Source organism: Tyto alba, unplaced genomic scaffold, assembly GCF_018691265.1.
Source record: "Tyto alba isolate M040663 unplaced genomic scaffold, T.alba_DEE_v4.0 Super-Scaffold_40, whole genome shotgun sequence".
NCBI classification, from domain to species: domain Eukaryota; kingdom Metazoa; phylum Chordata; class Aves; order Strigiformes; family Tytonidae; genus Tyto; species Tyto alba.
In genome coordinates this window covers 47,237,201-47,264,187 of record NW_024881316.1, presented here as the reverse complement: position 1 = coordinate 47,264,187, position 26,987 = coordinate 47,237,201, and the positions used below count along the sequence as shown (strand labels likewise).

General features: G+C 44.4%; 1 protein-coding gene across 1 annotated transcript in view; it reads left to right on the top strand.

Annotated features, from left to right (window-relative positions):
• Window positions 1–26,987, top strand: part of BLK (BLK proto-oncogene, Src family tyrosine kinase) — a 44,865-nt gene that overhangs the window by 16,197 nt on the left and 1,681 nt on the right. Inside the window, exons 3-12 of the mRNA XM_032993874.2 lie at window positions 902–1,004; window positions 2,850–2,898; window positions 9,165–9,258; window positions 10,304–10,402; window positions 11,643–11,746; window positions 18,418–18,567; window positions 19,067–19,219; window positions 20,131–20,310; window positions 20,887–20,963; window positions 24,693–24,843. Coding sequence (XP_032849765.1) covers window positions 903–1,004; window positions 2,850–2,898; window positions 9,165–9,258; window positions 10,304–10,402; window positions 11,643–11,746; window positions 18,418–18,567; window positions 19,067–19,219; window positions 20,131–20,310; window positions 20,887–20,963; window positions 24,693–24,843 — 1,159 coding nt within the window. The 5' untranslated portion in view covers window position 902. The remainder of the gene's footprint in view (window positions 1–901; window positions 1,005–2,849; window positions 2,899–9,164; window positions 9,259–10,303; window positions 10,403–11,642; window positions 11,747–18,417; window positions 18,568–19,066; window positions 19,220–20,130; window positions 20,311–20,886; window positions 20,964–24,692; window positions 24,844–26,987) is intronic.

Here is a 26,987-nt window from a genome sequence, read left to right as displayed (position 1 = left end):
TCTAGTGGTCCTTGAGGTGTCCAGCAGGTTGGAGACGTGCACATATGGTTGGGAAACGTAATCCATGATATATGGGAGACGCACACCTTGTGAGAACCCAGGGCACACCAAAAGGTAGTAGGGCACTGCATATGCACAACTGAGCCAAGCCCTAGGCCCATACTTTACAGACAGGATGGATGCAAGCTACACCATATTTGACTCCTTGAGCTTGTGGCAATCCTCCAAAATGTCACGGGAGGTCCCATGCCTTCGTAGACAAACTGAGTGTGTATCTGGGCTGAATGAGGAATGGTGGGACTGGTACCATGCAGATAGCTTCCACGCCTCTGTGCTGCTCTCGCTGCATGGGAGGGACATGAGCTACAGAAAGCACTGAGCAGCATGATGAGTACGGCTCATTCTGGGTCTGGGGACTATGTGACCCTCTTGAAGCCCTGATACACCTGAACAACTCACCACAGGGATATTCCCCAAGATCTCCAGAAGCCCCTCTTCAACAAACCCACCAACAGTGCATGGATGCATCATCACCCAGCTCTGGAGCAAGTCTGCTCAGTGTCATCTGGGGATATCTGCACTGGAGAGGGGACATATCCAAAGCAGTCATTTGAGCCCATTTTTTTTCTGGTGACTTATAGTGTCTGTCTGAGCCTGATCTGCAAAGTGTGGGACACCAGAGTGGTGTGGGAACTGAAACTATGGGATTCACAAGGTCCAGTGTAGTAAGAGGACTGTAGACAGGATGATTTTAGACTCTTCTCTCCACTGTCCCATTGCCCTGCATTCTCATCTTCTCCAACTTGTTCTTCATGAATGAGAAGAATGTTTTGTTCCTCAGTGCCTGACCCTTTCCCCAAGAGCAGTCTCATTAAAAAATTATTTCTGGTCTTCCTTCCAGGATGGGGTTGATTGGGAGCAAAAATCAGCTGACATCCAACGAGAAACACACTTCTGTCAGTAACCCAAAAAACAAGAGTAAACCTTCTTCCGCCCCACCCAAGGTAAGCCTGCAGTTTTGTGTCTGTTTGGGATCTTCCACAGCTCAGTTAGTGTCTGGAGAGATGTAGGCAATACTTGTGTGTGACAACAGGAACTTGAGTACTTTTATTTCCTAAAATTTGGTCACCAACTGCAAAATGTTCAAAATGTAGAAAACAAATGTTTATGCCTGGCTTTCCCCCATGAGCTTCTTAATATGGGGTGAACTGTTTGATCAATCCTTTCTTGCTCTGGGTTTTTTCTCTGTCAAAAAGGATGCCATTTTCTCTTTGGGGATATATTATGGCCGTGAATTGTCTGAGTGGGTTAGGGATGGTGGTGCTCTGAAAGGCTATGTCGTGTTGAGCCTGGCAGTTTTTTTGTGTGGGCTGGACTGAAGAGCAAGACAGGAGACAGGGAGAGAAGGTGCAGAGGCCACTGCCCTGTGTGCCCTGCCCCACTTGGACACAAGTCCTCCGAGCTGATCCCTGTATCTTTTCAGCAGGGCTGCTGCCCTCAGCCCTTTGCAACCCGAGCTGATGTTGCTGACTTGCAAACCACACAAAGGTGGGTCAGATTCAGGCTGAGATTCAAAGTTGCAAACCTCAATGGAAACTTTACCACCAGGGAGGACAACAAGTTCACTAGAGAGGGTCTACATCTAATCTGTGTTGGGGTGGGCTGAGAATTAGGAATGCTGAGCATCTGCTGCTCCCTTGGAATTCATACGGCCTCTGCTTGCATGGACACAAATCAGTAAGACACTGGGCCAGGGTTTAGGAGACCTCAAATGACAAACTCCTCATTTAAACTTTGGAAATCATTTTATCCATCTGTCTGCTGCTGTACAGAGGGCATGAAGTTGTTTTGCCTTTTCTTGCCCTAGTCAGCACTGCATCCAGCAGCCAGCATAAGAGAAAATCTAGGTGCAACTACCAGGTGAAAACCATCTTTGATCTTGAGCTCTGAAAAAGGAGAGGAATTGCTTGTTGTTGTTTTTGATGACAGGTGGAGATGGTTTTCGCTCCTTTAGTTTCATTTCTGAGTTCTCCCATGGTTATAAAGTCCAGTTTTCATGACAGCAGATGTCAGATTGACCAAGAAGATGTTATTTTCCTAAATTTCCTTCTTTCCAGTTCACTGGAGAGGAGCTGCTATCAGTGTAAATATAGTATCATCAATCACCTTCTGACACTCATTTTTTTTTTGCCATAGGCACTAAGCTCTCACGTTAGAAGTCATCCATATTTCTTTCAGTTAAATTAGGAAGAGCAGTGGGTGAGTGGTCTATGGCCAATTGACTGCTCTCAGGGCCTGGGCTAAACCAAACTAGGGACCATGCCAACATTTTAAAAGTGTGCCTAGATGAGTTTCAGTATCTTGCTGCTCCTTAATTTGCTAATATAGCCACCGACTCCAAATTTTTAACATATCCCTGAGCAAAGGATATGCCATGAGCCTTGGGACAATTATGGCAAAGAGTACCCACAGTTTTCTGCTACAAATAATATTTCAATTGTCATTCTTAATGGGATCATTCATGTTTCATCCCCCATTGATCTGAAATCTGGCATCACTGAACAAGAGATAGATAGAGTGGGGACTAAATGAGTGGGTAGCAGATTTATGCTTTTATTCAGAGGTGAGACAAGGATTATTTAAGCTGACAGTTAAGACAGCTATGAATATGTCATGGCAAAATGTGCTAAAGTGATCATGACACATATGGAGCCAGATGCAGGGACTGTTGACTGACTACAGTGGGCTCTGGATCTGACTCCCGCTCATCTGTAAAGCTCAGAGCAGGTCTTCCTGCAAGCACAGCAAAGTAATAAATGTTTTATTTTTTGTTTCTATTTCTATCAAAGGGCAGACAATTTATCAACGTCCCTCATCTAAACCAAGCCTGTGTACAAGGTAAGATTCTTAGCAAAATTTTCTTCATCTTCCCATGGGGCTTTGCAAATTGGTGGTCCCCCAACAGCAAGTCTTGAGAACAAGCTGTCATGTTGCAAGTGTGCGGTTTCTGTATCTTCAGCATTGCCAGGCGGGGAGTTTATCAGAGCGTTTCAGAAGATTCAGTTTATATCACTACCTGTTTGTAGCTGCGAGTTTCCCTTGTTCATCAAAGAAATTAAGAGGGAAAAAGTAGTCTTTCTTTGCTGGTTGAGCAAAGTGATATCTGAGACATCGGCTGCGTGAGTTTTCTCTGTCTGCTGCCCTGTCTGCAGTGTGACAACTTGTGGATGCTATATCCAGTTAGCTGAAAATTTCAGAGGAACTAGCAAGCATCAGAGCCCAGAGAGACTACAGAGAATAAAAAGAACGGAAAGAGTATAAAATAAGGATGCACCGAGCCCCTGCTCGGCAGCTGTTTTTTGGCTTCATCCACCTCTGCAATTATCTACAGGTCGCAGATGGCATTTCGTAGATGATTGCCTTTTAGCAAGAAGCCCTCTGCTACCCCTGCACAGCTTCTGACAGCAACTCGTATATATTTCTGTCAAAGAAGTTTTTCAGATTAAGGACAGAGAGAGGGATAGAGAGAATTAGAAGAGGGCAAAAAATAGAGGAAACTTGGAAGAAAGCAGTTATCAACCCACAGAAGTTTGTCATGTTGGCAAAAATGTAGGATTAGGGGAGATAGGGCATGAGGAAAGGAAAAAGTGGGGTGACAAAGAGGATGGGTGGAAGAACAGTGTTAGGTCTTCTTAGGTCTTATGGATGATGATAGAGGGTCTCTGCCATGGTGTACCCAGAGGAACTTCTGCAACATCAAACTGTTCTTCAAACTTTGTATTTGTTATAGAGAACAAATTTGTGGGAGGTGTAGCTCTTCAATCATGTGAATTGGGGTGCGTATCCATGGAAATACCATTTTTCCAGAAACCACGTTTTCTTTTGCAAAATTGTTTTCATGACAGATTTCCAAGCAGCCATGCTCTTCTACCTCCACAACCGAGCAGACATTGCCAGTTTTTCACAGGGTTTTTATCAGCCTTCTCACTCTGGTGAGAAGCACAACAGAAGCTATCCTCAGGGAGGCAGCTTTTACTTCTGCTTCACGCCAGAAGGCAGAAGTGGAAAGATGCTAAAAAATGTATTAAGTACCATGTTAGCCATTTTCAGCTCTCAAAAATATTTTGATTTGTTAAGATCAGTTCCAGTTTTGAAGGAATACTCCCACTGACTGTCTGGGGAACTTCTGATTTTTCTCTGCTGGTGCCTGAGTTTCCAGAAATGATGCTATGTCTGACTCTGTCCTGTGTGGCAAAATGAGCTCATAGGAACCATGAAAGATATTTAAGATATTTGAGATATTCTCATGAAGGAAGGCGAAGTGAATTAATAGAGAAAGCACAAAATCCAGGCAATTCAATCATATAAAAAAATCAAAGAGCTGAATTATATCCTGTGGGAGCACTTCAAATTCAGTCAGGCAAAATTATTGACTATGAAAGTGTGGCATGTAATATAAAATCAAAAGCTTTTTTTATTTTTTAAATTTTTTTGCATTCCTTGAATTTTTATTATTTTATTTTATTTTCTGATCTCAGTGTTGTGTGACTTGTTTCACAGTTTCAAGCTTTTACACCACTGTTTCAGAAATCATTTCTTTATTCATTGTTAACAAAAGCCTAATTCCTCCTGACATTATTTGTCTTAATGGAAGTAACCCGGACACTGTTTATCTTAACAGAGGTAACATAAGGGCAGGCAAGGAGTGCATAACTCTGGTTTTAACTGCAGTGTTGGCAGCATTGCCAATCCATTTTTCACTTGGGGTGGGTTCTTCCATCGTGTGGGTCTCTCACTCATTTTAACATGGTTCCCTAAGCACTCACAGTGTCTTTAAGGTTGGTCCTAGATCTCTGTGGAATCAAAACTTACCTTTAATTCTGCACATTCAAAGACTCTAATAGAGCAAAGTCCTGACCCATGATGGTGGTCCCCAACCACATAATCTCCATTGCTACAGCTGCTGCTATTTCCTTGCATTGGACAGATAAGATGCACCAGATCAGTAGAATAACCCCTGCCTTTGCCCTGCCAGCAGCTCACAGCTGGATTTAAATACTACTGATGGAGAGAGTTGGTCGTTTTGGGTACTTATCCTCATGCATTATAAAAACCTGTTACTGCACAAAGAATCAGTCTCTCTGCAAGGTCGTTTCTTCTGATTGAGGAACTGCAGCTTCTTCCACCTCTTCACTTGCTTTTGGCTAACCACGATATGAATAGGACTGATTTTTCAGGGGGTGGAAGCTTAGCGTGCTCTGGAAATTGAGGTCTTTTGAGGCATCTCAAGATTAGCACTGAAACTCTTAGTCGTTTTTATTGTTGTTCCTCGCATGTGGATTTGAGTTTGAAAGGAATGGTGTCAGAAATGTGGTTCTAAGCTTAACTGGAAAAAGGGAGGGGTTGTTTCTACTGAAAAAGCTGACTTTTCAATGAGAAATGAAAACTTCTCATAAGAAATGGACACTGCCATTCAAAAACAAGAGGGGGGAAGGAAGTTGAGAGGGAATTGTTCAGAATGTTCAGATTTCTTAGTTAAAAAGTTATGAATGTGGGTCTGATAGGATTTTATGAGGAAAGCAGAAATTACGGGCAAAAACATGCACCGTGTCAAAGCAAAAGATAGAAGGATATTTGACAGAAAGCACTCTCTAAGTGCAAGCCTGGATGTCCCAGGAGACATCTCCCATGCCGTCATGCCTGTGCTTGCTGACCAGCTGGGAAATGCAACAGTCCCAACCTGTAGCCTTCTCCATCTCCACCAACAGGATCTAATGGTGTTCCTCTTGGTGATAGCAGCAATGAGGCCGGTGTGCCTCCAGCAGCCGTGTGTTTTGAAGGCATCCTTTTCTACCACAGGTTCACCTTGGTGAACCAGCCCATGCCATGCTGAAATGGGAAGATGGAACCCATATTCTACAGCAATAACTCATGGCCCAGTGCACCCAGCCAGCCAACGCACATGCTGTGAGGTTTCATTTACCCCTTGACCATCCTAGCATGGCCCTAAACCAGTCCATGGTCCTCTGGGGGACCCTGGCACAGTCTCAGTCTGGCTCCATAGCTGTGGGCTGGTTGCAAAGACCTTCTATTCATCATGGGGCAGTGGCGGGAAGACTGGTTGAATCATTTCTCTTAAGCCATCAAACTGGCAGTCAGCCTATGCAAACCGAGCTGGTATCTAACTTTCCTGACAGCAACTCTGAGCCAAGATGTATTTGGCTCGCAATCAAAGTCTCCAGGCTGCTAGCATTATCTGTAAAGTAGTCTCTCCTAGCAGCCCCGACAGCTTCACTGCTGTAGAGTCACTCATGACCTAACTTGATCAAATAGGCCAAGAAAGTATTATCTATGTTGTTTCTCAGCAGGGTGACAGGCTCAGAGACAGGAAGAGTCACTTTCATCATGAGACAGCAAGTCTTTGCTGGCTTGAGCAGAGAGAGCTTTTCTTCTGGCTCACTTAAATGTGCAGTGTTTCCCAACATGTATTTTGAGAAAGGGAAAAGAAGCGATCATAATATTTTTTCAGCGTATAAAACCTTTTTGTCCTTGCTATATTTGTGCTTTTTCTTTCTCCGTCCTTCCTTTTTTTTTTTTTGTTTTTGTTTTGTTTTTGGGTTTTTTTGTGTTGTTTTGGTTTTTTTTTTGTTTTGTTTTGTTTTGTTTTGTTTTTTGTTTTTTGTTTTTTTTTTTTTAATTTATTTGTACTTGCGTCAGTTGCTTTGAGATCAAAACTACATCATTCATTTTATTTTCTGGATTACGCAGCCACTCTGTGCTTGAATTTGTTTACACATTTGCTCCTGTTTTTCAAAACAAAAGTGCAATCACTGAATTATTTTACTTCCAAGAGGAGCAGGACAGTGCATGTGGATGAGCATGTTTGTCATGGACACCTTACAGTAGGCACATGCCCAAAAGCCTTTTAGGTCAGAGAAACTGTGTGTTAAAAACTTTCTCAAGGAGATAACAAGAGTTTGGGTGCACTGCTAGTGCCAACCACTTTGAGATCCCTCAAGGGGAAGACCCCAACCATGCAAGCTATTTTAAGACTTCAGAGCATTCTCCCTTGTAACTGACTGATCACCCTTTTTCCCATATGTAGGAGAGAGTGAGGCTCTGCTGAAATCTCTCATAGATCTCCAAGTTCCTCCCTGCAAACCAGAAGGGAACTGCTCAGGGCTTTGGTTTATGAAGCTACATTCAATCCCATGCTGACCCCTTCTGCTCCCTCCTCCCCAATAAATCGCCAGCAGAGCAGCAGCCAGGCCTTGCACAGACACAAAACCCAGGTTGCCCCAGAGACATGTTATCTCATGATGACAAAGGACCAGTCTGGTTCTCTTGCTGGTGGCAATATTTGGAAAGGTCACACAGAGACTGTGGCTTGACAGTCTGTTTTGAAAAATGCTAATAATTGACTGTCCAACGCTCTCAGTGCATTAATTAGGCTGTGTACAAGCTAAAACCTTTCTGCAGCAAATGGTTTTCTTCTTTTTCTTTTTCTTTTTCTTTTTCTTTTTCTTTTTCTTTTTCTTTTTCTTTTTCTTTTTCTTTTTCTTTTTCTTTTTCTTTTTCTTTTTCTTTTTCTTTTTCTTTTTCTTTTTCTTTTTCTTTTTCTTTTTCTTTTTCTTTTTCTTTTTCTTTTTCTTTTTCTTTTTCTTTTTCTTTTTCTTTTTCTTTTCCTTTTCCTTTTCCTTTTTCTTTTTCTTTTTCTTTTTCTTTTTCTTTTTCTTTTTCTTTTTCTTTTTCTTTTTCTTTTTCTTTTTCTTTTTCTTTTTCTTTTTCTTTTTCTTTTCCTTTTCCTTTTCCTTTTCCTTTTCCTTTTTCTTTTTCTTTTTCTTTTTCTTTTTCTTTTTCTTTTTCTTTTTCTTTTTCTTTTTCTTTTTCTTTTTCTTTTTCTTTTTCTTTTCTTTTTCTTTTTCTTTTTCTTTTCTTTTTCTTTTTCTTTTTCTTTTTCTTTTTCTTTTTCTTTTTCTTTTTCTTTTTCTTTTTCTTTTTCTTTTTCTTTTTCTTTTTTCCTCCATCTTTGTCTTCATCTTCTTCACCATTACGTTTTGGCTTGATTTTTGTGTTTGTACGCGTGTGGTGATCCTCTTTATAAAGTTTGATCTGCCTCAAAATAGCTGCTCGTTTCTGCTTCAGTAGCCGCAAACCTGCAGAGCGAATGTGAACAGTTGCACAACCTCTCCGAGAGCAGCACCAGCACAACCCGGGCATGCAAAGGTAGCAATTCAGCTCCAGCCCACAGAGATCTGCTCCGGAGTGGGTTAGCAGCCTCGCAGCACATGTACCAGGCTTACATTCACCAGAGAGTGAAAGTTCATTTTTCTGTGTCAAAATTAGTCTCGGCCAACATAGCTGGAGTAAAAACAACATGGTAGTGTAGGAGATGGGGATGCAGACTTGTTCACAGCCTTGATCCAAGAGGGTTGCAAGCAAAATGGGAGACACAGAGCATCAGTTTTGTGGTCTGGACCATCTAAAGGATATCAGGGACAGGGAGGGGGGGATCCTGGAGCCCCCATCACTCCCCTGGGAATTTCAGCTGAGCAGAGCAGCCAGGCATGATAGAGGTGCTGGGTCAAAAGTAGCAGCATGAGTTAAATGTGGTAGCACATCTGCAAGGAACAGTGTGTAAAAGGGATGGCAAGATACAGGCTGAGTCAAGAGAATCTGGAGGGAGAGTTAAATCCTAGCAATGAGAGCTCAAATAACAGAAACTGAGACGACTTTATACCTTTTTCAATCAAGAAAGCCTCATCTTTTTGAGTCAAATCCCAGAGCCACCCTGGGAAATGTTGCTACAGCAGTTTTCATTTACTGCCGTGTAAAACTGAGGCCAAACACTGACAGGTTATTTATGACACTTCTTATTCCACACAACCCCTTTTTTCTTGTTGACACACTGGGTTTTGTGGATAGCGGGGTCTGGAGTACTTTAAAAACACATACACAGGAAACACTTTGGTGAATCAACGTTAGTCCATGAGCAGAGGTTGTAGTTGGCAGGAAAGCTGGGTTGATGGAAAACCTGGATTTTGGGTGAGGGGGGGTGACAGCTCCTGTGTGTGGGGAGTGAAATGTTCCATCGTATACCCAGGTACGTGTCACCCCCCTGGTAGGGAACCAGCTAGATTCAATGGTGCTGCTGCTTCTTTCAGATAACTTGATTGTGATTGCACTGTACGATTTTCCTGCCTCAAGTGACCGTGACCTGCAGCTGGTCAAGGGGGAGAAACTCCAAATCCTCTCCAAGTAAGTGACGGGCTGCCAGATGAGGGGTTGAAGATGAGCATGGTGAGGATGGGAAAGGGGGGGGTCTTTGGGGTCAGACACTAATTTGCAGCTCACCAGACCTGAGCCTGTGCCTTAGCTTTGCTCCAGAGTGTAACTCTGGGTACCCTCTTCTTTCTTCAAGGTGGAGAAGGTGACACTTCCATGCTTTCCTTGAGTTACAGATACTTTGGGGTCAGGTAGTGTCCCTTCCTGGATATTACTGGGATGTTCTTCACTGCTGGTGTGTGTGGGCGTAGAAAAAGCATAAATAACAATAATAACCTATCTCCTGTTTCGTATTTTGTGTTGATCATGTTTTTACAAAGGATGTGGGTTGGGCGTAGTCAGAGGAAGGGACAGAATCAAACCAGAGAGATGTATGGTTTCATTTCACCTTCTTCTCAAACCCATGAGAGAAGAGGCTGACAGTCCCTCTGCCCAATCCATAACAGGGCAGAGGTGGGCTTGGGTCCCTCAGTCAACAGAACTTGTAGGGCTGCTCCATCCTCGACCTCCCCATGAGGTGGCCTTCAGAGGTGCCATTTCTCACCCAGGTGCCATGGGCTGCGCCCCTTGGAGAGGGGGAGACTGAGTGCAGATGGCTTTTGGTCATGGCTGGTGGCTGAGTCAGTGGTGGGAGAGCGAAGCCGTGGGGTGTCTGGCAGACACAGGAAGGAGCAGAAAGGAGGACCCCCAATGTCCCCATGTAAGAAGCAAAATAAATCCACTGTGACCTAGATTTCCCTCCCTTCACTTGGGGTGCGTAGCAGAGGTCTGGGTGTCTGGTGACTCTGTGCTTCCTCTGCATTCGTGGAAAGAGACTGTCAGCTCCAGACTTCTCTGAGACCAACGGTCTGCAATGTGGTGGTGGTCCTAGGAAATTGAGAGGGACTTGTAGAGGGATTAATGAGTGCTGGCCTACTTACAGTGCTCAAAACCCCAGAAACCATGCCATCCTCACAGCCTTAGCTTGTCATGAAACCTCCTCTGGGCACTCACACTTTCCCTTCTGCTTGCTTTGCAGCGAGGGGGACTGGTGGCTGGCAAAATCCCTCAGCAGCGGGAGGAAAGGCTACGTCCCCAGTAACTTCGTTGCACAACTAGACAGTTTGGAAAAGGAAAAGTAAGTGTGGAAGCTTGTGAATGGTGAACACTGAGGTAGTGCCCTGTCTCTCAACAAGCTATGGGAACAGCTTTACTTGCCAGCAGGAAGATTCCACTGCTGGGCTGGATAGCAAGAGGTCCTTCATCATCCCCAGCAATGCTGCCCAAAAACTTAGAAGTTTTAAGCACATATGTGTGTAGAGCAGGAAGGATGAGGATGCTATGGAGAAAGTGAGCAAAGACTCCTGTCCCATTGATTGCACCCACTGTAAAAAAGAAGGGTCTGGGGGAAAGAACATAAAGGTTATGTTTGCACTGGTAAATCAGCAGTGCTAGGGACCAGCCTCTGGTCCCACTGAGCCATTTCACCCATATGCATAGTGTTAAACTTCCTCAGACTCCAAGATGGTGTCTGTATGCAAACTGGGATGGGGGATCACTCAGAAAGGGTGCATTGATCGGGGACTGAGCGTGCCAGGGACCACACCAACAATTTAATGGGGCAGACAAATGAGCGTCTGTGCCCAGACCCTCAGCCTTCTGCTGTTTCATTAACCCACATGCAATCTTTGTTTTTGGCTCTCTGCAAAGAGGATGGTAAGAAAGACTTGAGCCAAAAGGGTTTATTACAGCTATAATACAAGCAGCAGAAGACATTGTTTCCATGACTTATTCTCCTCTATGGCATTCAGCTATAAATGATCAGCCTCACTCGCAGTCTTCTCTTGGAGGGACATAACTACCATTGAATCCAGCAAATTTTTAACAGCAAACAGAAATGCAGTCGAGACATAAATGCTCTTTGTATCCAAAGGGTACATTTAAATAGCTATGAACACCCTATGCTCAGCCTCCAGCCCACATACCAGCTTTATTTGAAGCCTGCCTGGGCAGTGCTCAGGGCTTATTCACTTGCCAGGTGAGCTGTGGGTGCCTGCGTGCTGCAGAGGCTGTGTTCTGGCTGCGATTGCACTTCTCTCATGTGCGGGGTACTGCACATACTATCTGCTCTCTGTTCTGGCTGAATTGCTAGGCTGTGAAGCAAGCCCAAAGTGACTAAAATCTGGTGTTAATCTACTGAAAACAGTCTATTACTGCCACTTTCCAGCAGATAAAAAACAATTTGCTGGTAAAAATAGCCCTCAGTTTCAGAGTGTAATGGTAAAAAAGAAAATATGTACTAACTGGAAACAATTTGATTTTTTTTTTTTTGAAGCTTTTCCTTTTCAAGAAACAATTTTGCCTTTTCTGTCTCCCAGGTGGTATTTTAAAACTCTGAGCAGAAAAGATGCTGAACGGCTGCTGTTGTCTTCTGGTAACAAAGCTGGCTCTTTCCTTGTCCGAGAGAGTGAAACCAGCAAAGGTGAGATCTACAGAGCAAGAGTAACTCTTCGTTATGTCCATAGCCTGGAAAACCTTTCAGAACTGAACCGTAAATTCAACTGTGTCAGTGTTTCTTGGATCTGGCTGGCCAAAATAGAGCTTGCTGGACTCAGCAGGGTGGTAGAAGTGAGCTGGGGATTTGGAGGGCAAAGATTTGCTCATGTGTAGTTCAGGCTGTGGTAAGAGTGGCTCTTTGTCACCATAGTTTGTGGCAGAGATGCAGAAACACAGATAAGCAGGACAGACTTTCCAAAACAACGTGTAGGGGCTTGTTTTCCTTTTCTCCCCAGGGAAATTTTACTGCTCTGGCAAATAGAGGTTCTTCTATGCATCCTTGAAGAAACATTTCTCTTGCTTGCAGCAGAAACTTGCAGAATTTTGGAAAAAATCTTTTGGTGAAACATTTTCCCCAGAGGAAACATGTTTTTCCTGATACTCTGTAGCTGGGGGAATTGATGCAAACAAGGACTTTTGGAAGGAGTCTGATGAGCAGGAAAGGTGGGCTTCGTACACTTTCCTAACCGATGAACGCATCTGGCTTTTGAAAACATGACTCAATGAAGATGGAAAGGGCAGAGCACTGTGATTATTTCTATCAGGCAGTGGATACAGCTATTAACCATAATACTTAACTGTGTAGTTGCAACGTCTTTGTTTTGTGCTGCTAATTTGATGGTCTGGAAGTTAGTTTAGGTTGTCCCACGGGAATTTCATATTCTTTCTTTCCTAATTTTCTCTTCTTGCATCCTTTGGGCCAGCGGGTGTATTTACAGCATGGAGGGAATGATGCTTGTGGTGTTGCCATGATTCTGCTCTGAGTCAGCTCCTTACAGTAGTTCAGGAAAGTACTTCAGTCTTGCTGTGCTTTGCTTTCTTTCCTGTGAAATGGATATAGGAGTCTTTCCTTGCTCCATGGAAAAAAGTAGTTTGTGTCTTTCTAACAGATCACTAGAGACTTGGAGCATCCTATTTGAAGAAATATAGGACCATCTTTCCATTGACTTGCTTCACAAATACTTCTGCAAGACCCTGGCCAAACAGATAGAGTGGGAACCGATAAACTGAATCTTCCATTTTACAACTAGTTCTTACCTACAGTGGGTTCCTCTTCTTCCTTTCTTGTCTCTGTTTTCCCCCATTCACATAAGAGTTCTCTAAGGCAATATCTGTCCCTTCTTCCATGGCTGCATCATTACCAGTAAATTAAATAGTGCCAGAACCTGAATGTGACTGGTCATCCACACAGTCTCTGTCCAGGTTTTGTCCTGGTGCCATCCAGGCACCATTCCCAATAATTAATTTGAGTGCAGTCACACTGTTTTGGAGCCTGAGAGAGTTTCATGGTATGGATGTGACCCTGGGGCTGGAAAACAGGCTCTGGCATGGCATATTTTACCCACAGATGTCGTTTGAGCTCTGGCTGTGTCGCAGACCTGACCATTTTATCCACCTCCAACAGCAGGCTTTGACAAATAGAGTCAAACTGGAGCACCGGTCTTGCACTGCTGTGATATCTAGTGTGCTAAGTGTGGCAACAAGATACTCATCTTACTGTAGTTCTCTCCTTCAGCCATCAGGCAGGGGTGCTGCATTAGACTTCCCCCCCACCCCATGCCTGGGCTCACCTCCACATGTCCCTGCTGAGCTGATGCCAAGTAGAAGGGCTGCTTTCCATGCAGATTTGCAGTTTTCAGAATTTTTAGGGAACATTCAGGTTCAGAAAACATTGAAGAAACTTGTTTCTAAGCATTTCCTTCTACAAGTGACTTGTTCTGCTTGTATATTGGTTTCTCCACTGCCTTTGTGATGATTTTGACATGATCAGGCTTGGATGAGTCACCACATGCTACTCTTCCTTTTACCCCCTTCCCACTCTCCCCTTTGTTTGCTGGGATATTTGGGTAGCTGGCATGAGTGTGCATAGCACCCAGGAAGGGTAGGGAGCATCACATGCACTGTGCACAAACCCAGCAGACACTTGTACGTTGTACCTGAAGGTCAGAGAAAGACTGAGGCCCTCCATCCACACACGATCTTTATCTTTGTGGCATGTCTAGATGCCATGCAGGGATGGGATCAGACCTTTCCTTACACTTTCTCTGGACAATTGCCCTTTACTTCTGCTAGCCACGAGCCGCAAACACAGGATGAAATAATTCTTTGCAATTCTCTGGGGTGTGCTTGGGTCTTGGTCACATGGGACTTGGACAGAGGTGATGGAGTCTTGAGATTCAAGGAGAAATATTCAAGCTAGATCTGGTCTTTAACCAGCAGACTTCGCTGGAGGTGTGTGATATTCTGCATTAGCAGATGTGGTGTATTCCACTCCATGGAAGTAACATGTTAATCCCAAGTGGTCAGAGATCAGTTTCTGCTCTGAAGTGTGAGTCTCATCTATGCCTTTTCTGATATTTCATATTCTGTCTTAAAATATGGTTATTCAAACACCTCATACTCTGAATCATCCTAAGCAGTCAGCTTCTGTCTGAATACCCTGTGCCTTGAACTGCCTGAATGGGCATGGGGACACCATTTGATCTGTCTTAACCACAGCATACTCCTCCCTAAAGAGAAGGGAGAAACAGAAAGCCCCACATCTCCAAATGTGCTATGAAGCTACATTTGCTAATGTAAAAGCACCCTGTGACCCACCATGAGATGTCCAGAGCAATGCCATGGAATTAACCCTGCCTTTGGAACCCCATAGGTTCTTCCTGTTTTCCTCCTCCACGACATATATTTTCATTCACTTTGCACATCATCAACAACATTTGGTCTTCATGGCCAAGCACTGAGTCAAGATAAGGGCAGTAACCTCCTTAGCTGCATGCACCGGAGAGTGGTTGTCTCATTTTGGGTTGTCCCATATGTGGGATGCATCCTATACCCTGCCTAAGAGCAGCACCTATTTACAGTTCATCCTAATCAGGGTCTCATTTTGCTCACGATTAAAGACACAGAAACTCTACAAACCTGGGCGATTCACTTTGAATCAACATTTTGCAGAGGTCATGAAAGGCACATTCAACACCCCGGGAAGATGGGTCTTTAAGACAGTGCGGGAAGCAGACCAATAGTGCAATCATTGGCGGAGAGCTAGCCCTGCCGAAGCTGCTGGAAACAAATAAATCTTTCCCCGAAGTAATAATAATTCTGAAACCTGCAGGAACACAGTCGCACAGCTGTACCCGGTCACGAACTCCTGGCTCACAGCAAGACTGCTGTGTCTGTGCTCACGGCAGGAGGGACCTCGCAGAGCTCAGTCGCTGCATCCAGCTGAGCTCCTGGCTTTCCCATCAGGAAGGAGTTAAGAGCTTGATGAAACCTGTAGGAACAGGAGCTGTCACATATGGTGGGACTCAGTCTGAGATGCAGGCATTAAAACGTAAATAAGACACGTGGCAGTTGCCTGAGGTCCCACTGTAGCCAATGGGGCTTGATTTGGTTGCCAAAACCTGGATGTCCTGGGGTCATCTCCAGGTGCTCCACCAGAATGTGTGGGTTTGCACCATATCTGCCGGGTAGGTGTCCCAGAGCATCTCAAGTGGTACCAGACACCCATGTTTAGGTGACTGAATCAGCCTTAAGTATGGTGTGAAGTTGAATTCCACCCTTCTGTTGTTCTTTTTCATACAAAACTTGCCAGCCTTTGAACGGAAAGGTCCTGAGAGCCCTTGTAGGATGGTTTGAGGATCCCAGACGCAGAACAGGAGGGCCTGACACCCAGAGCTGCCCAGGGCAAGGCTTGGTAGTGCTCACACTTCTCCGAGCTGGTGTCGAGTGCCGGTGTGGACCTCTGTATGTCATCTCAGGTCTGTGCTGGGATGCGATGCAGGACTGTAGGACAGGCCAATGTCCCTTGTGGCTGAGGAGCAAGAACTCCTTTCAGCCATCCTGACGATTATTGAGGGAGATTAAGAGTCCTGCCGTCTGTCTGGCTCCTCTTAACATTTTTCATTTGCTGCTGTCATTGAGAGAATAGAGAATTGAAGCTTTTCAAGCCTTAGTGCTCTGCCTTTACACTGTAGTTCCCAAGGGAACAGTAACCGGCCTCAGTGGATGGCAGGGAAAGCTCTGTAACACTCCAGCAAACTAAACTCTTGGACTTGGGATGAAATACTGTCATTAGCTCTAATGGCAGGGTAAGTATTAACACTGGTAGTAGGCAGCTGATAGATTGGCCTGGAGGGTACCTGGAGCCCCTGTCGCTGCTGCATGCTGTGCATCACTGGTGTGGAAGATGCAGGAGGGTTTAAAGGGTCAGTGGGGTCTGGAGAGGAGGCCCTGCAGGAGAGCAGGCATTTTGGGTGCAACCATGCTAACAAAGAGATTAGGTCTCCTCTGCTGGCTCTTGGCTCCCAGGCACCCACTTGCACACACGTGACTCACAAATTCCTGTGCTCCCTTCTGCAACACAGTCTGTCGTCAGTACAGTTGGGTTCACCCCACGTCTGGCTTCTTCCTCTAGCAGGCCTTGTGCTGTAAAAATCCTTAAGCCACGTCCCAGGCATTCAAAGCACCCCCTTGGACTTGTGCCATGTAAGCCCAACCCTGATGGGCTGCAGCCTGGCCTGCCCAGTATTTCAATCGCTTTGAAATTAAAATAACAATCATCCTCAACAACAATAATAGAACACAACCATGATAATGATAATGATAATGATAATGATAATGATAATGATAATGATAATGATAATGATAATGATAATGATAAAGAATGATAATGATAATAATGATAATGATAATGATGACAATGATGATGATGATGATGTAATAATAATAATAATAATAATAATAATAATAATAATAATAATAATAATAATAATAATAATAATAATAATAATGCTGCAATTTAGGGCCACATAGGTACCACAGAGAGGCTGGAGGAGGTCTGGGGCCAAATTCTAGGGAATGTAAATGTGGCTGATCAACTCTAGCAGGACTTGTGCTGACCACTGTGGACACAAGCCTTAGCAACACCTCTCTGCACCCGCCAGGGACCAAAAATCACTCTCTGGGAAAGGTATCTTTAGCTCTGTCGTGGTCTTTGGTCACTGGGACATGGACTGCAAAAATGAACCATTTCTTTGCCCTTCCCTTGAGATTTTTCGTGCCCATTGAAGATGTTTCAGGGCTGTTTCTTAGATGCTCAGCTGCAGGACTGAGGGAGCCAAAAGGGCTTCTCAATCTCTCTTCTGCCTGACACTCACGGTGAAGGAAAGAATTTCAGAAGGCTGTCCTCTGTTGAGAAAGAAACCACCACACTGAGGCTGTGCACTTCCAATTTTGATGTTCCCTGGCTTTGCATTTAAACCAGTAGGTCTTCCTCTCATAGTCTGGACTCTGAAGAAAGGGAGTCACCCCAAAATAACTGCCAGCACTTGGAAAAATTTTACTGTCTTAAATTCCCCTTGTGAAGATTTATAATCACTGCAACAGAGCAAATATCCAGAGGCGGTTTTTTTGGTACTTCTTAAAAACGCAAATGGTTTCCAGTCACAGTGTAGGGAACTGTCGGTGCTGTGGTGGAGAGACACCAGCCAGTGAGCACTATATGTTACTAAACTTTCCCTTTGCGTGCAGGATTAGGGTTTCAGAGTCACTGTAGAAGGTCCCACTTCTGCTTATGATCCAACATGACAGATACATACTTTTAAACATATATAGCTTTTCCTTTTCAAACATTAAAAAAGGCAGTGTATCAACCCGGGTGACGTATTAGAGTTTTCACAGCCCAGCAGGCTTGTAATAGCTTACTTCAGAAATATGATCCAGACAAAGGAAAAAAAAAACATTTCTAAGCTGTATTGAAATTTACACTGACATAGGCTGGAAGTTACTGCGCTGTAGCATCATCTAGTGATGTTTTTGTGTGCAAAATACCTCCTCATGGTTTCAATTATAAACCCATTATAAGGGGACAGTAGCAGGTTTGAACGACAAATTGTTGCGTAGCTCCCTTGAGGTCAAAAGGAACCTGAATCTAGATGTGAATCGAGATGTGGTTTATCCACAGTCACAAGTTTATGGCTGAACAAGGCAATTCTCCTGCACCCCGCTTCTGTACGTCCTTTTGTACCTCCCAGCTGAATCACTGACCTTGGCACAAGGGCCACAGGGGATAACAGGGAGATGGGGACCTTGGATAATGCTGAGAAGGGACACATCTCTTGACCCTATCTCTCCCATTAACTGAAATTCTGGATGTGCTGGCTGGATGGTTCAACTTCTTGTCAGTCCTGTGTTTGGACAAACTGGTGAGAAGGCAGTCATTTGTTTCATCATGGTGGGGTTGACATAGCTCAGTCTTTAGCTGTGGCAAGACCATCATGACCTAAAGAGCACCTTCTTGCTCTGGTTGGAGATGTGCTATGGGTTGCTGTATTACTTCCTTGGGGCTGTTGGCCACAGCACAGGCAGGTCTTACTAAATGAAGCCTCAACAGGCCCAGTTAGGCTCTGATTAATCTTTATCCTCTCCACTTGCCTTGGAGAGAGGGAAGTTTGTAGCCCTGCATCTGGTGGGACTTGCCCTGAAAAGGCAGTAGCAAGGGCTGGGAGAGATGTCTGCTGCTGCAGGCAGGCAAGGAAAGATGGTCCCTGAGTCAGGTCCTACTTATCCTCACAGTTCCCTCTTCTGCTCATTCTCCAGGTGCCTATTCCTTGTCTGTGAGAGACAGTGACTCTGCTAATGGGGACATCATCAAACACTACAGGATCCGCTCCTTAGATGACGGGGGGTATTACATCTCCCCCAGGATGACTTTCTCCAGCCTGCCAGACCTAATCCATCATTATAGCAGTAAGTTGTTTGCCTTCCCTAATGGGTTTGTCTCCTATCAGCAAGTGGGCATGTGGGCAGAGGGAGGACAGGCTTCCCAGTCACCACCATCACTCCATCCACTCTCACGGGCAAGGATTGTTTCTTCAAGCAGAACTTGGGCACCCATGTCCTATTTTTCATCCTAGGGCATTGGGAAGGTGAGCTCTGTCCATAGCCCCATAACCAGGGAGTGTGTCCCATCAGGAAAGGAAACAGATGAATGTTGAAGGGATATACAGAAGAGATGACTGGGAAGCAGGGCTTGGACTTGTTGAGTAGGAGAATTTGTTCCTCTATAGCTCCCACTGAGCTTTTTCTTCTCAGTCAGATCATTCTGGGTACCTTGATCCCTGTGGCTGATTCATTTGTCTGGTTGTGGAGGCTTCCCATGGGTTGACTTTATCCTGACAAGTGGAGGTGGAGGAGGAGGTTAGCTCTGCCATCTCATTGAACTGTCCTGTGCTTTGTCCTCATACAGAAAAAGGGGATGGCCTGTGCCAGCGGCTCACAGCTCCCTGTGTATCCCTGGTGCCCCAGAGACCCTGGGCACAGGATGAATGGGAGATCCCACGGGAGTCTCTGAAGCTTGTGAAGAAACTTGGCAGTGGTCAGTTTGGGGAAGTGTGGATGGGTAAGTATAATTCCCCCCCTTCCAGGAAAAATATATATAAACAGAGATGATGGAAAGCCCTCTTTCCCTAAGACAGGACTAATCTGGGCATGGGGATCCTAAAGTATAAACACATATTTATGGGTACACATGCAGCAGTAGATGCCATACTCCTGAGAAGGACCGGGCAGGTTGTGTTTGCACAGAGCAGTGGCTGAGCATGGGTTTCATAGGCTTGATGTATGTGAGAGGTGTTGAAGGAACTATATATACTCATCTCCTGAGACATGATCTCGTTCTTCCTGGGAATCCTGGGCATGGTTGTAGTATCTATGGGTGACACTATCCCATTTTTTCTTCTTTCCTGTTCCACTTTATAACCCAGATCTGAATCCCTTATGTTTTCTTGCCCACTGCTAATCAGTGGGAGAGGAAATGGGGTGAGCTCAGCTTCCTTTGCTGTCCTTTTTGTGGTTGCTTGTTGCCTTGATCATTGAGATTGTGGACAAGACCAGACCGAGTCAATATTCCCCCTGCTTAGTCCTGGCTTTTTTGACAACATTTGGATTATCTGAGAACCTAGCTTGTGGGAGGCCCCGGGGGTTTCACTCAGAAGGAGTCTTTCAGGGCTGGGAGGATTGCGTGAGGGTGGGCTCATAGCATGGGTGTCTACCACCCGGAGCAGGGATGATCCCTGATGAAGCCACATGAATTGACGGTCATGCCGTGTCTCTCCCTTCTCCTCTCATAACTACTGGTTGCTCAGAGCCCACTGGCACTGAGATTTTCCATTTGTTTCTTTTTGGGGGATTGGAAGCTGTTGCTGTGGTTTTCTGCTCCCTGATCTAGAAGGTCTTCTGCTCCTTATTTCACAACCTGATAGAGTGTGTGGAGAGACCAAAATTCCTCAGTGCATCATTATCTCTCCACAGGCTACTACAAGAACAACATCAAAGTAGCCGTGAAGACCATGAAGGAGGGCAGCATGGATCCCGATGCCTTCTTGGCAGAGGCAAACTTGATGAAGAGGCTCCAGCATAACAAACTGGTTCGGCTATATGCGGTGGTCACAAAGCAACCAATCTACATTGTGACAGAGTACATGGCCAACGGTAAAGACCTTCATCGAGTTTTTTGTTGGCTTTCTGCAAAATCAGGTCAATGAGATGGCTGGTACTCCTGTCATAATGGGGGTGGGGAGGAGGGCGTTGTACCAAATCTGTAAGCAGAAGGGCTTAGTGATCCACAAGTTTGTTTCTAATGCTGGAAGGGACTTTCTGGGTGGTTAAATCCTGCCTCCTGTCTCGAATTTCAAAAGATACTTCATAACATGGTGATGCTCTGTTTGAAGAGTATTTAAAGTTCTCATCTCCACTATTCCTACTGGAAGTTTGTTTCAGATCCTTACTCCCTTCATGGTGAAATTGTCCTTTCTTTTGCCCCTCTTGTCTATAAAGCTTTGAGTGATGATTGCCTAGTAGTTTGCAAAAGGTCTTTGCAAAATACAGGAGGAAAATGGGCTGCGCTTGGGAACTTTCTTAACAGAAGATCCAGAAAACACCCACTGTATTTCCTCAGATTTTCTCTAGGATGCAGACAGATTTATTGCATATATTCAGAGAAGCACCAGGGAAAGCAGATGTATAGGCTTATTCAGAAGAGTCACAATAATTTCTTCTCTTGTGCAGGGTGTTTGCTGGATTACTTGAAGACAGAAGAAGGAAGCCAGCTGAATCTCCCCAAACTCATTGATATTTCTGCTCAGGTTAGTGAACAGCCTCTGGGAAATAGACTCAAGATCATGATTTGTTATCACCTCATTGAAATTCTTGCAAGTCTGAAGTCTGTCAGAGCGTGGATTTCATGGAGAGAAACAGCACCTCCTGGCGTGCTCTCTTAGGGCTTCTCTCTCAGACTTCTGTGTTGATGTGCATGTCAGTTCAGCAATGCTCTGATGTCTTTAGGACAGCCTTTGGGGAACTTAGTGTAGTGATAGAGAATTCAGGTTTAGTTTTTGTTTTGGTTTGGTTTTTTTTTTTTTTTAATTATTATTTTTAGGTTTTTATTTGCTTTGTTTCGTTTTTTCTATCTTGCTGAACAGGAAATAAGTTTGTTTCTCTTTTTACCAAATGGAAGAAAAAGCTCAACAAGAAGATTTTCAGTGTAGAGACATTCTGGCTTTCAGGAGTTTTTCTCTTCCCCGATGATTAGACCTAAAGGATATTCTGACCCTCAAATCTGTGAGAATTGCTCCTTATAAAAATAAACTTTTACCTTTGTAGGGTTGTTTCCCTCTAATCATCACCAAGTTGTGAATATTAATAGTTGCAGCTGCACTGTATCTAAAGTGCATCTAAACTCAAAGAGGTCAACATTAGGGAAACCACAACCAGAGTGGCAGCATCTTGGCAACAAGTTGTACATGAAGGATGAGATTAACAAAATCAATCCACTTTGGTCCTAACCAGCTGTTGGCAGAGTTTGGCTCACCCAGAGCAGAGTTAGATTAATTTTGGAAATACTGGGAAAAATCATGAAGCATTGGAGTCACAGCTGAATACAGCTGTTTTGATGTGCAGGTCTGGGATTTCCCCATAAGATCACTCAGCCTCTCTGGGTCAAAGTGAGCCTGAGCAAACAATATGTAATATCTGGCCACTTGGTTCCGGGCATCATACAGAGTTATTTTATAGTGTATTAAAATCTGGAGAGTCTTAATATTTGAGTAAATGTTACATGATATCAAAATATTTTCCTTCTTGTTTTAAACAGGATGAAAATATTTAAATACTTTAAAGCAGCATCCACATCTGCCATTTTTATTTTCCTCTGCACCCCTGTGAAGCAAAGGAACATGCTTCAGTGCCTTCCCTCTTCACTACTGATAAATCTTCTGTATTTGCAGCTTTATCTTTGTTGTCTGTGAGAGGTCATGGAGCCAACTGCAGCCTCCCTGTTTAGTATCTTTCCCTTCATTTCTTCCTTCCTTCCCTCCTCTCTTTACCTCTCCACTTCCCTCCTTTCCTTTTTCATTCTTTCATTCCTTCTCTTGAAAGTTATAGCCTGTGGTTTGTTTTAAATTCCTGAAGATAAGCAGAATGCTACAAATTCATCCATATTACAGAACCCATGGGTTTGGTTGGAGAATTACCCCAGACATTGTGTTGGTGGGTTTCTGTGCAAGAGAAAAGTGCTGTAGCCAGAGCAATCTGCACTCAGCTGTAGTCACAGGGATGACCCAGAGCAAAGATGTTGTCCAACATTATACCCAGCTTTGAGGCAGGGGCAGCAGAAGCTATGAGTGCTCATGCATTTATTTAACACAATGTTATAATTTGCCTTGAGCAGGTGGAATAAGAAAGCATTTCCAGGAAGTTGTGTGGAAGCTTCTGGGGACAGGTCAGTGATCTTGTCTACCCCAGGCACGAGGGTGCTATAGGACTGCAGGAACCCCTGGGAGAAACCTGTCCCCAGGCCACCTCGTGCATCCAAACATCCTCTCCAAGTTTAGGGTCAAAGCCTTGAGCGTGTGGTGTGGCTTGAGCTGGCCAGAAACCCGTCCACTACAATGGTCAAATAATCCCCACAGCGGGCATCATCACTAGGGTTGGTCAACTGAATGTCACCTCTCCACAGGCACCTGGAAACACTCACCCACCCTGCACACTCCTCTCACATCCCTCCATGCTCTTTGCAGCATCCTGAACCACATTCCCCTTCCAGGACCGGGATAGTTGAAGGCAGACCAAACCCACATACCCCAACAATGTAATAGCCCACGGAAGCCACCCACAGTGCGTGGAGTAGGAAGGATTTTTCCCATCCCTCGAGGCATGGGAATCAATTGGAAGGATTGCTTTCATCATCCCCCCTCCCACCCTGGCACCACCTCCCCAAGGCAGGGATTCAAACACTCACTGGGTGACTCCAGGAGGAGGAGGAAGAAAAAGGCAGTCTCTTGAGCTATTTTGCAATCTGTTTGTCTGCGGTGTCGGGATGACATCACGGCCCAACGAGGCACCCAACCCTCTCGAGTGCAATTTGGGATTCAATAACATCCGTCAGAGTTAAAATTAGAAATCTCTGGTCCGGTGCACTTGATCCTGTGGTCAGTCTTGAGGGTACATACTCAAAAGTATGCTGTGCTGGAACAGGCTCAACACTGGGTACTATCTCATTAACATCAGGACAGGAAATTACATCAGTTCTTCCATTTTCCACTGCAGCAAACAGCACTTGTGCTGAAGAGTTGGTGACACAGGTTAGAAATGCAGCATTGGAAAGTATGTGTTAGTATCCTGTTTAAAACCACATGCAAGTCAAGATGCTGATGTGAATCTGTATGGAGTGGAAAATTGCTCTGCCCTCACTCACAGGCTCATAAGCGCTTTAATAGGTACTAACCATTATTAGCAGGGGTTGCATGCATTCACCCATCCTCCTGACAAATACCTAACCCAAATCTGAGACTCAACTGATGGAGCAATTTCGCAATCTCTTTTTTTCTATATCTCCCAGCACCCAGCAAAAAAAAGATTTCTGCCATCATTTATAGGGACTCCTCATGCATCAGGCACCTCCCCAGGGCTGCTCCCTGCTCCAAAGAGCTAAACATTGCAAGATGATCTTGGGAGAAAGAACCTCCCAAAGTAAAGTTTGGAGATGGTTGAAGAAAGCACCATATAGCCAGGACAAAGGATTTGTCCGGGGACATACTCTCTATCCCAGTCATATTTCTATGAATATCTGAGGTTTTTTCTCTAGTGCATCCTGTAGGTATCAGAGAGGAGAACTCTATTGTGTCCTGGATCCAGCACAGGGAAAGAAAACATCAGTCTCAGTTATATTGTGGAGGAATTTCCAGGGGTCTCTTCCCCATCCCAAAGCAGATCAGTGAGGGAGAAGAGAGGATCTTGCTGAAAAACATCTAGTTGTCCTCCTAGATCTGGACTTTGCTACTGTGACTGAGGGATGGACAAGTTCTTTGAGGTTTTTTTTCTTTTTATAGTTCATGTATTTAATCTGGAGTATTTGTGATGAAAATCTCAACTAGAGGGGACACTCTTGTGGCAGAAACTGGGAATCCAGTGATGTGGTTTCAAGTTTGCTTCAACTTTCTGCATCTCACTGCAGACACGATTCACTTCTGTAACTTCTGAGCAAAATCGAGAGTGTTACTTCTGTTCTGCTTTACTCATCTGCTTAAAGCTTTTGGTGGCTGGGTGTGTGCCGGTAGAGCTGAACAGATGCACACATACAGGGGCAGTATTTATTTATGTATCTGTGTACCTGTCTATCTGTTTATCCGTCTGTTGATCTATCGGTCCATCTATCCATCCATCCATGGAGCCCATATGCATGTCCATGCACATGGAGACATGTGAGCAGCCCTACACTCATGCTGTGCTTTTGTAAAGGTGGGTTAGATGCAACTAAGTTAACTTGTTGTCATGGGGAGGTTACTGATGAAGATGGACTCTTCCTCCTCTCCTAGGTGGCAGAGGGAATGGCATACATCGAGCGCATGAATTCCATCCACCGTGACCTGAGAGCTGCCAACATCCTTGTCTCAGAGACACTCTGCTGCAAAATAGCTGATTTTGGCCTGGCCAGGATCATCGAGAATGAATACTTGGCACAAGAAGGTGGGTGTCGTTCCAGCATTTCTTCACCAACACGTTTCCCTTATCTCTAATCCTCCTGCCATGCAGACGTGTCAAGATACAGGGTGTCCAAGGGCTGGGGTGGGACCCAGCCGATGTCATGGGACCAGAGCCCCCACTGCTGCTGATATCAGCACCCAGGCAGCAGGCAGAGCAAGCACAAGAGCCAAATATTGGGTCCTAGGAGAGGCAGCTGAACCTGGGGACAGTAAAGCGCAAGTGAGGTTTGCACAAGGAAATGGGAGAAAAGTCTTCTAGCAGTGTTTGGGGGAGTCCTGATGAATCTCAGGTTGTGCTTCTGGAGAAATTTCACTTCTACTAATGAAACCTGTTGCCTGTGCCTGCGTGTTCACAGTGAGTCAGTTCAAAGGGAAGGAAATAGCAGTGTAACTCAGTCATTGCACTGCAGAGGGGAGCTGAAGCCACGAATCTGGACCTAACGACAGTTTCCAGATGTCCCAAGCAATCTAAGCCCAGACTAGATCACATCCACAGAAGGACAATTTACAAAACACAGATTTGCAGTTTGGCAGGTGTTTCTCATGGGCACAAAGTACCTTGAGCATCTAAAACAGAACAAAAAAAAAAAAGGCATACAAACCCCAGTATTTCCCATGTCAATGTGAAATCTTATGATTCCACCTGCAAAGCCAACCCCCCTTGCTGGGACTGAGTATCTGAACTGGTGGTGGACAGTAGAGCGTGGCCATGGGCAGTGACAACTGGTTTGGCTGGTGCAGAGGTCCATCTACAGCCATTTGACAAGAGCTCTAAGTAAAATTCCTCTGGCAGCAGCTTTTCCTCTGTACTTTCTCCATTCTGACCTCTGACTCTGAGGTCAGTTATGAGATCATGTCATCCAGGTTGAGAAGAGACTTTATAGAGCATCAGGGAAACAAGCAGAAGTGATTGAAATAAAACAATGAAGTCTAGCGTAAGTGACATTTACCAGAAGATTTTCATATTTGGGAAATCTGTCCTCTTTTATAATTGGAATGAAACTAAATTTTCCCATAAAATTACTTTGGGAAAGGAAATAGAGTAGAATTTTTTTTTTCTTATACAATAGGAAACTTTTCTTTCCATTTGCTGTCCCAAGATACTTTATGATACAAATTATACCCATTCCAACATATAAAACTATTTCAAAGTAGTAAAAGCTCACAAATGTAATTTGTGAAATGTCATGAAGGGTTGCTGTGAGATTGCTGCAAATTTTTAAGGCAGTTTTTATCCTTAAGAGATGTTTTTGTGAAATCATTATAAGTCTGTTAACATACCCCAAGGAGCTACATTTCCAGTGGAAAGCAGTTCCTATCAACATTTTTCCAGCTAGCTTTAATCTGAAATAACAGCTGACCCTCTATCTACTTTGAATGATTTTCACTTTGTAGATCACATTTCCGAGCCTTGTCAGTCTATTTGTCAGAGTATGATGTGCAAGAACAAAGGCACTAATTTCACACAATGCATTTGGGCTTTCAGTCTTGAAAGGATATATACAAATAAAAATGTGGTTTCCGCTGCAGACCTTAACACATTCTATTGCTACTTATCAAGGTGTTTTGGGGTTTGGGTTGGGTTTTTTTGGCCTTAGCTAAACTGAAATTGTAATCTTATGGTCATTGCTGTCTGCAGCGTGCAAAACAAGAATGTGGTGGACAAAATAAAATGGGGCTTCTTTTGTTTTTAATACACATATGCAGCTTTAAGAATTGATGAAGTTATATTTGCTGTATGGTTTATGCACTTTTGCTAAAACCAGCCCCTTTCCAGTGAGTGATTTTATAAGGAATAAAATCGCGCTGTTCTTGTCATCCAATAAAGCTACTCAAGGCATTGGCTTTGAATAACACAAACAGATAGTTTGGGCTACAGAAACCCACGGCCTGCCCATGGCAGGTTGCTACCTGAAGAGCGTTGGGTCTCTCACAAGAGCTGTTTGATGCCCAAGGGCTGTGGCGGGCACTGCTCACTCCCAGCACTGTGCCCTCGGCGTGCCCGGCACTGGTCGGTCGTCCACGCTGCCATTCCTGCCTCCAGTCCTTGGATCCCATTATTAAACACGCGAGAGATGCAAAGGTGTTGTAAGACTGCAGATTCTTCTAACTTCATCAGTAAAATAG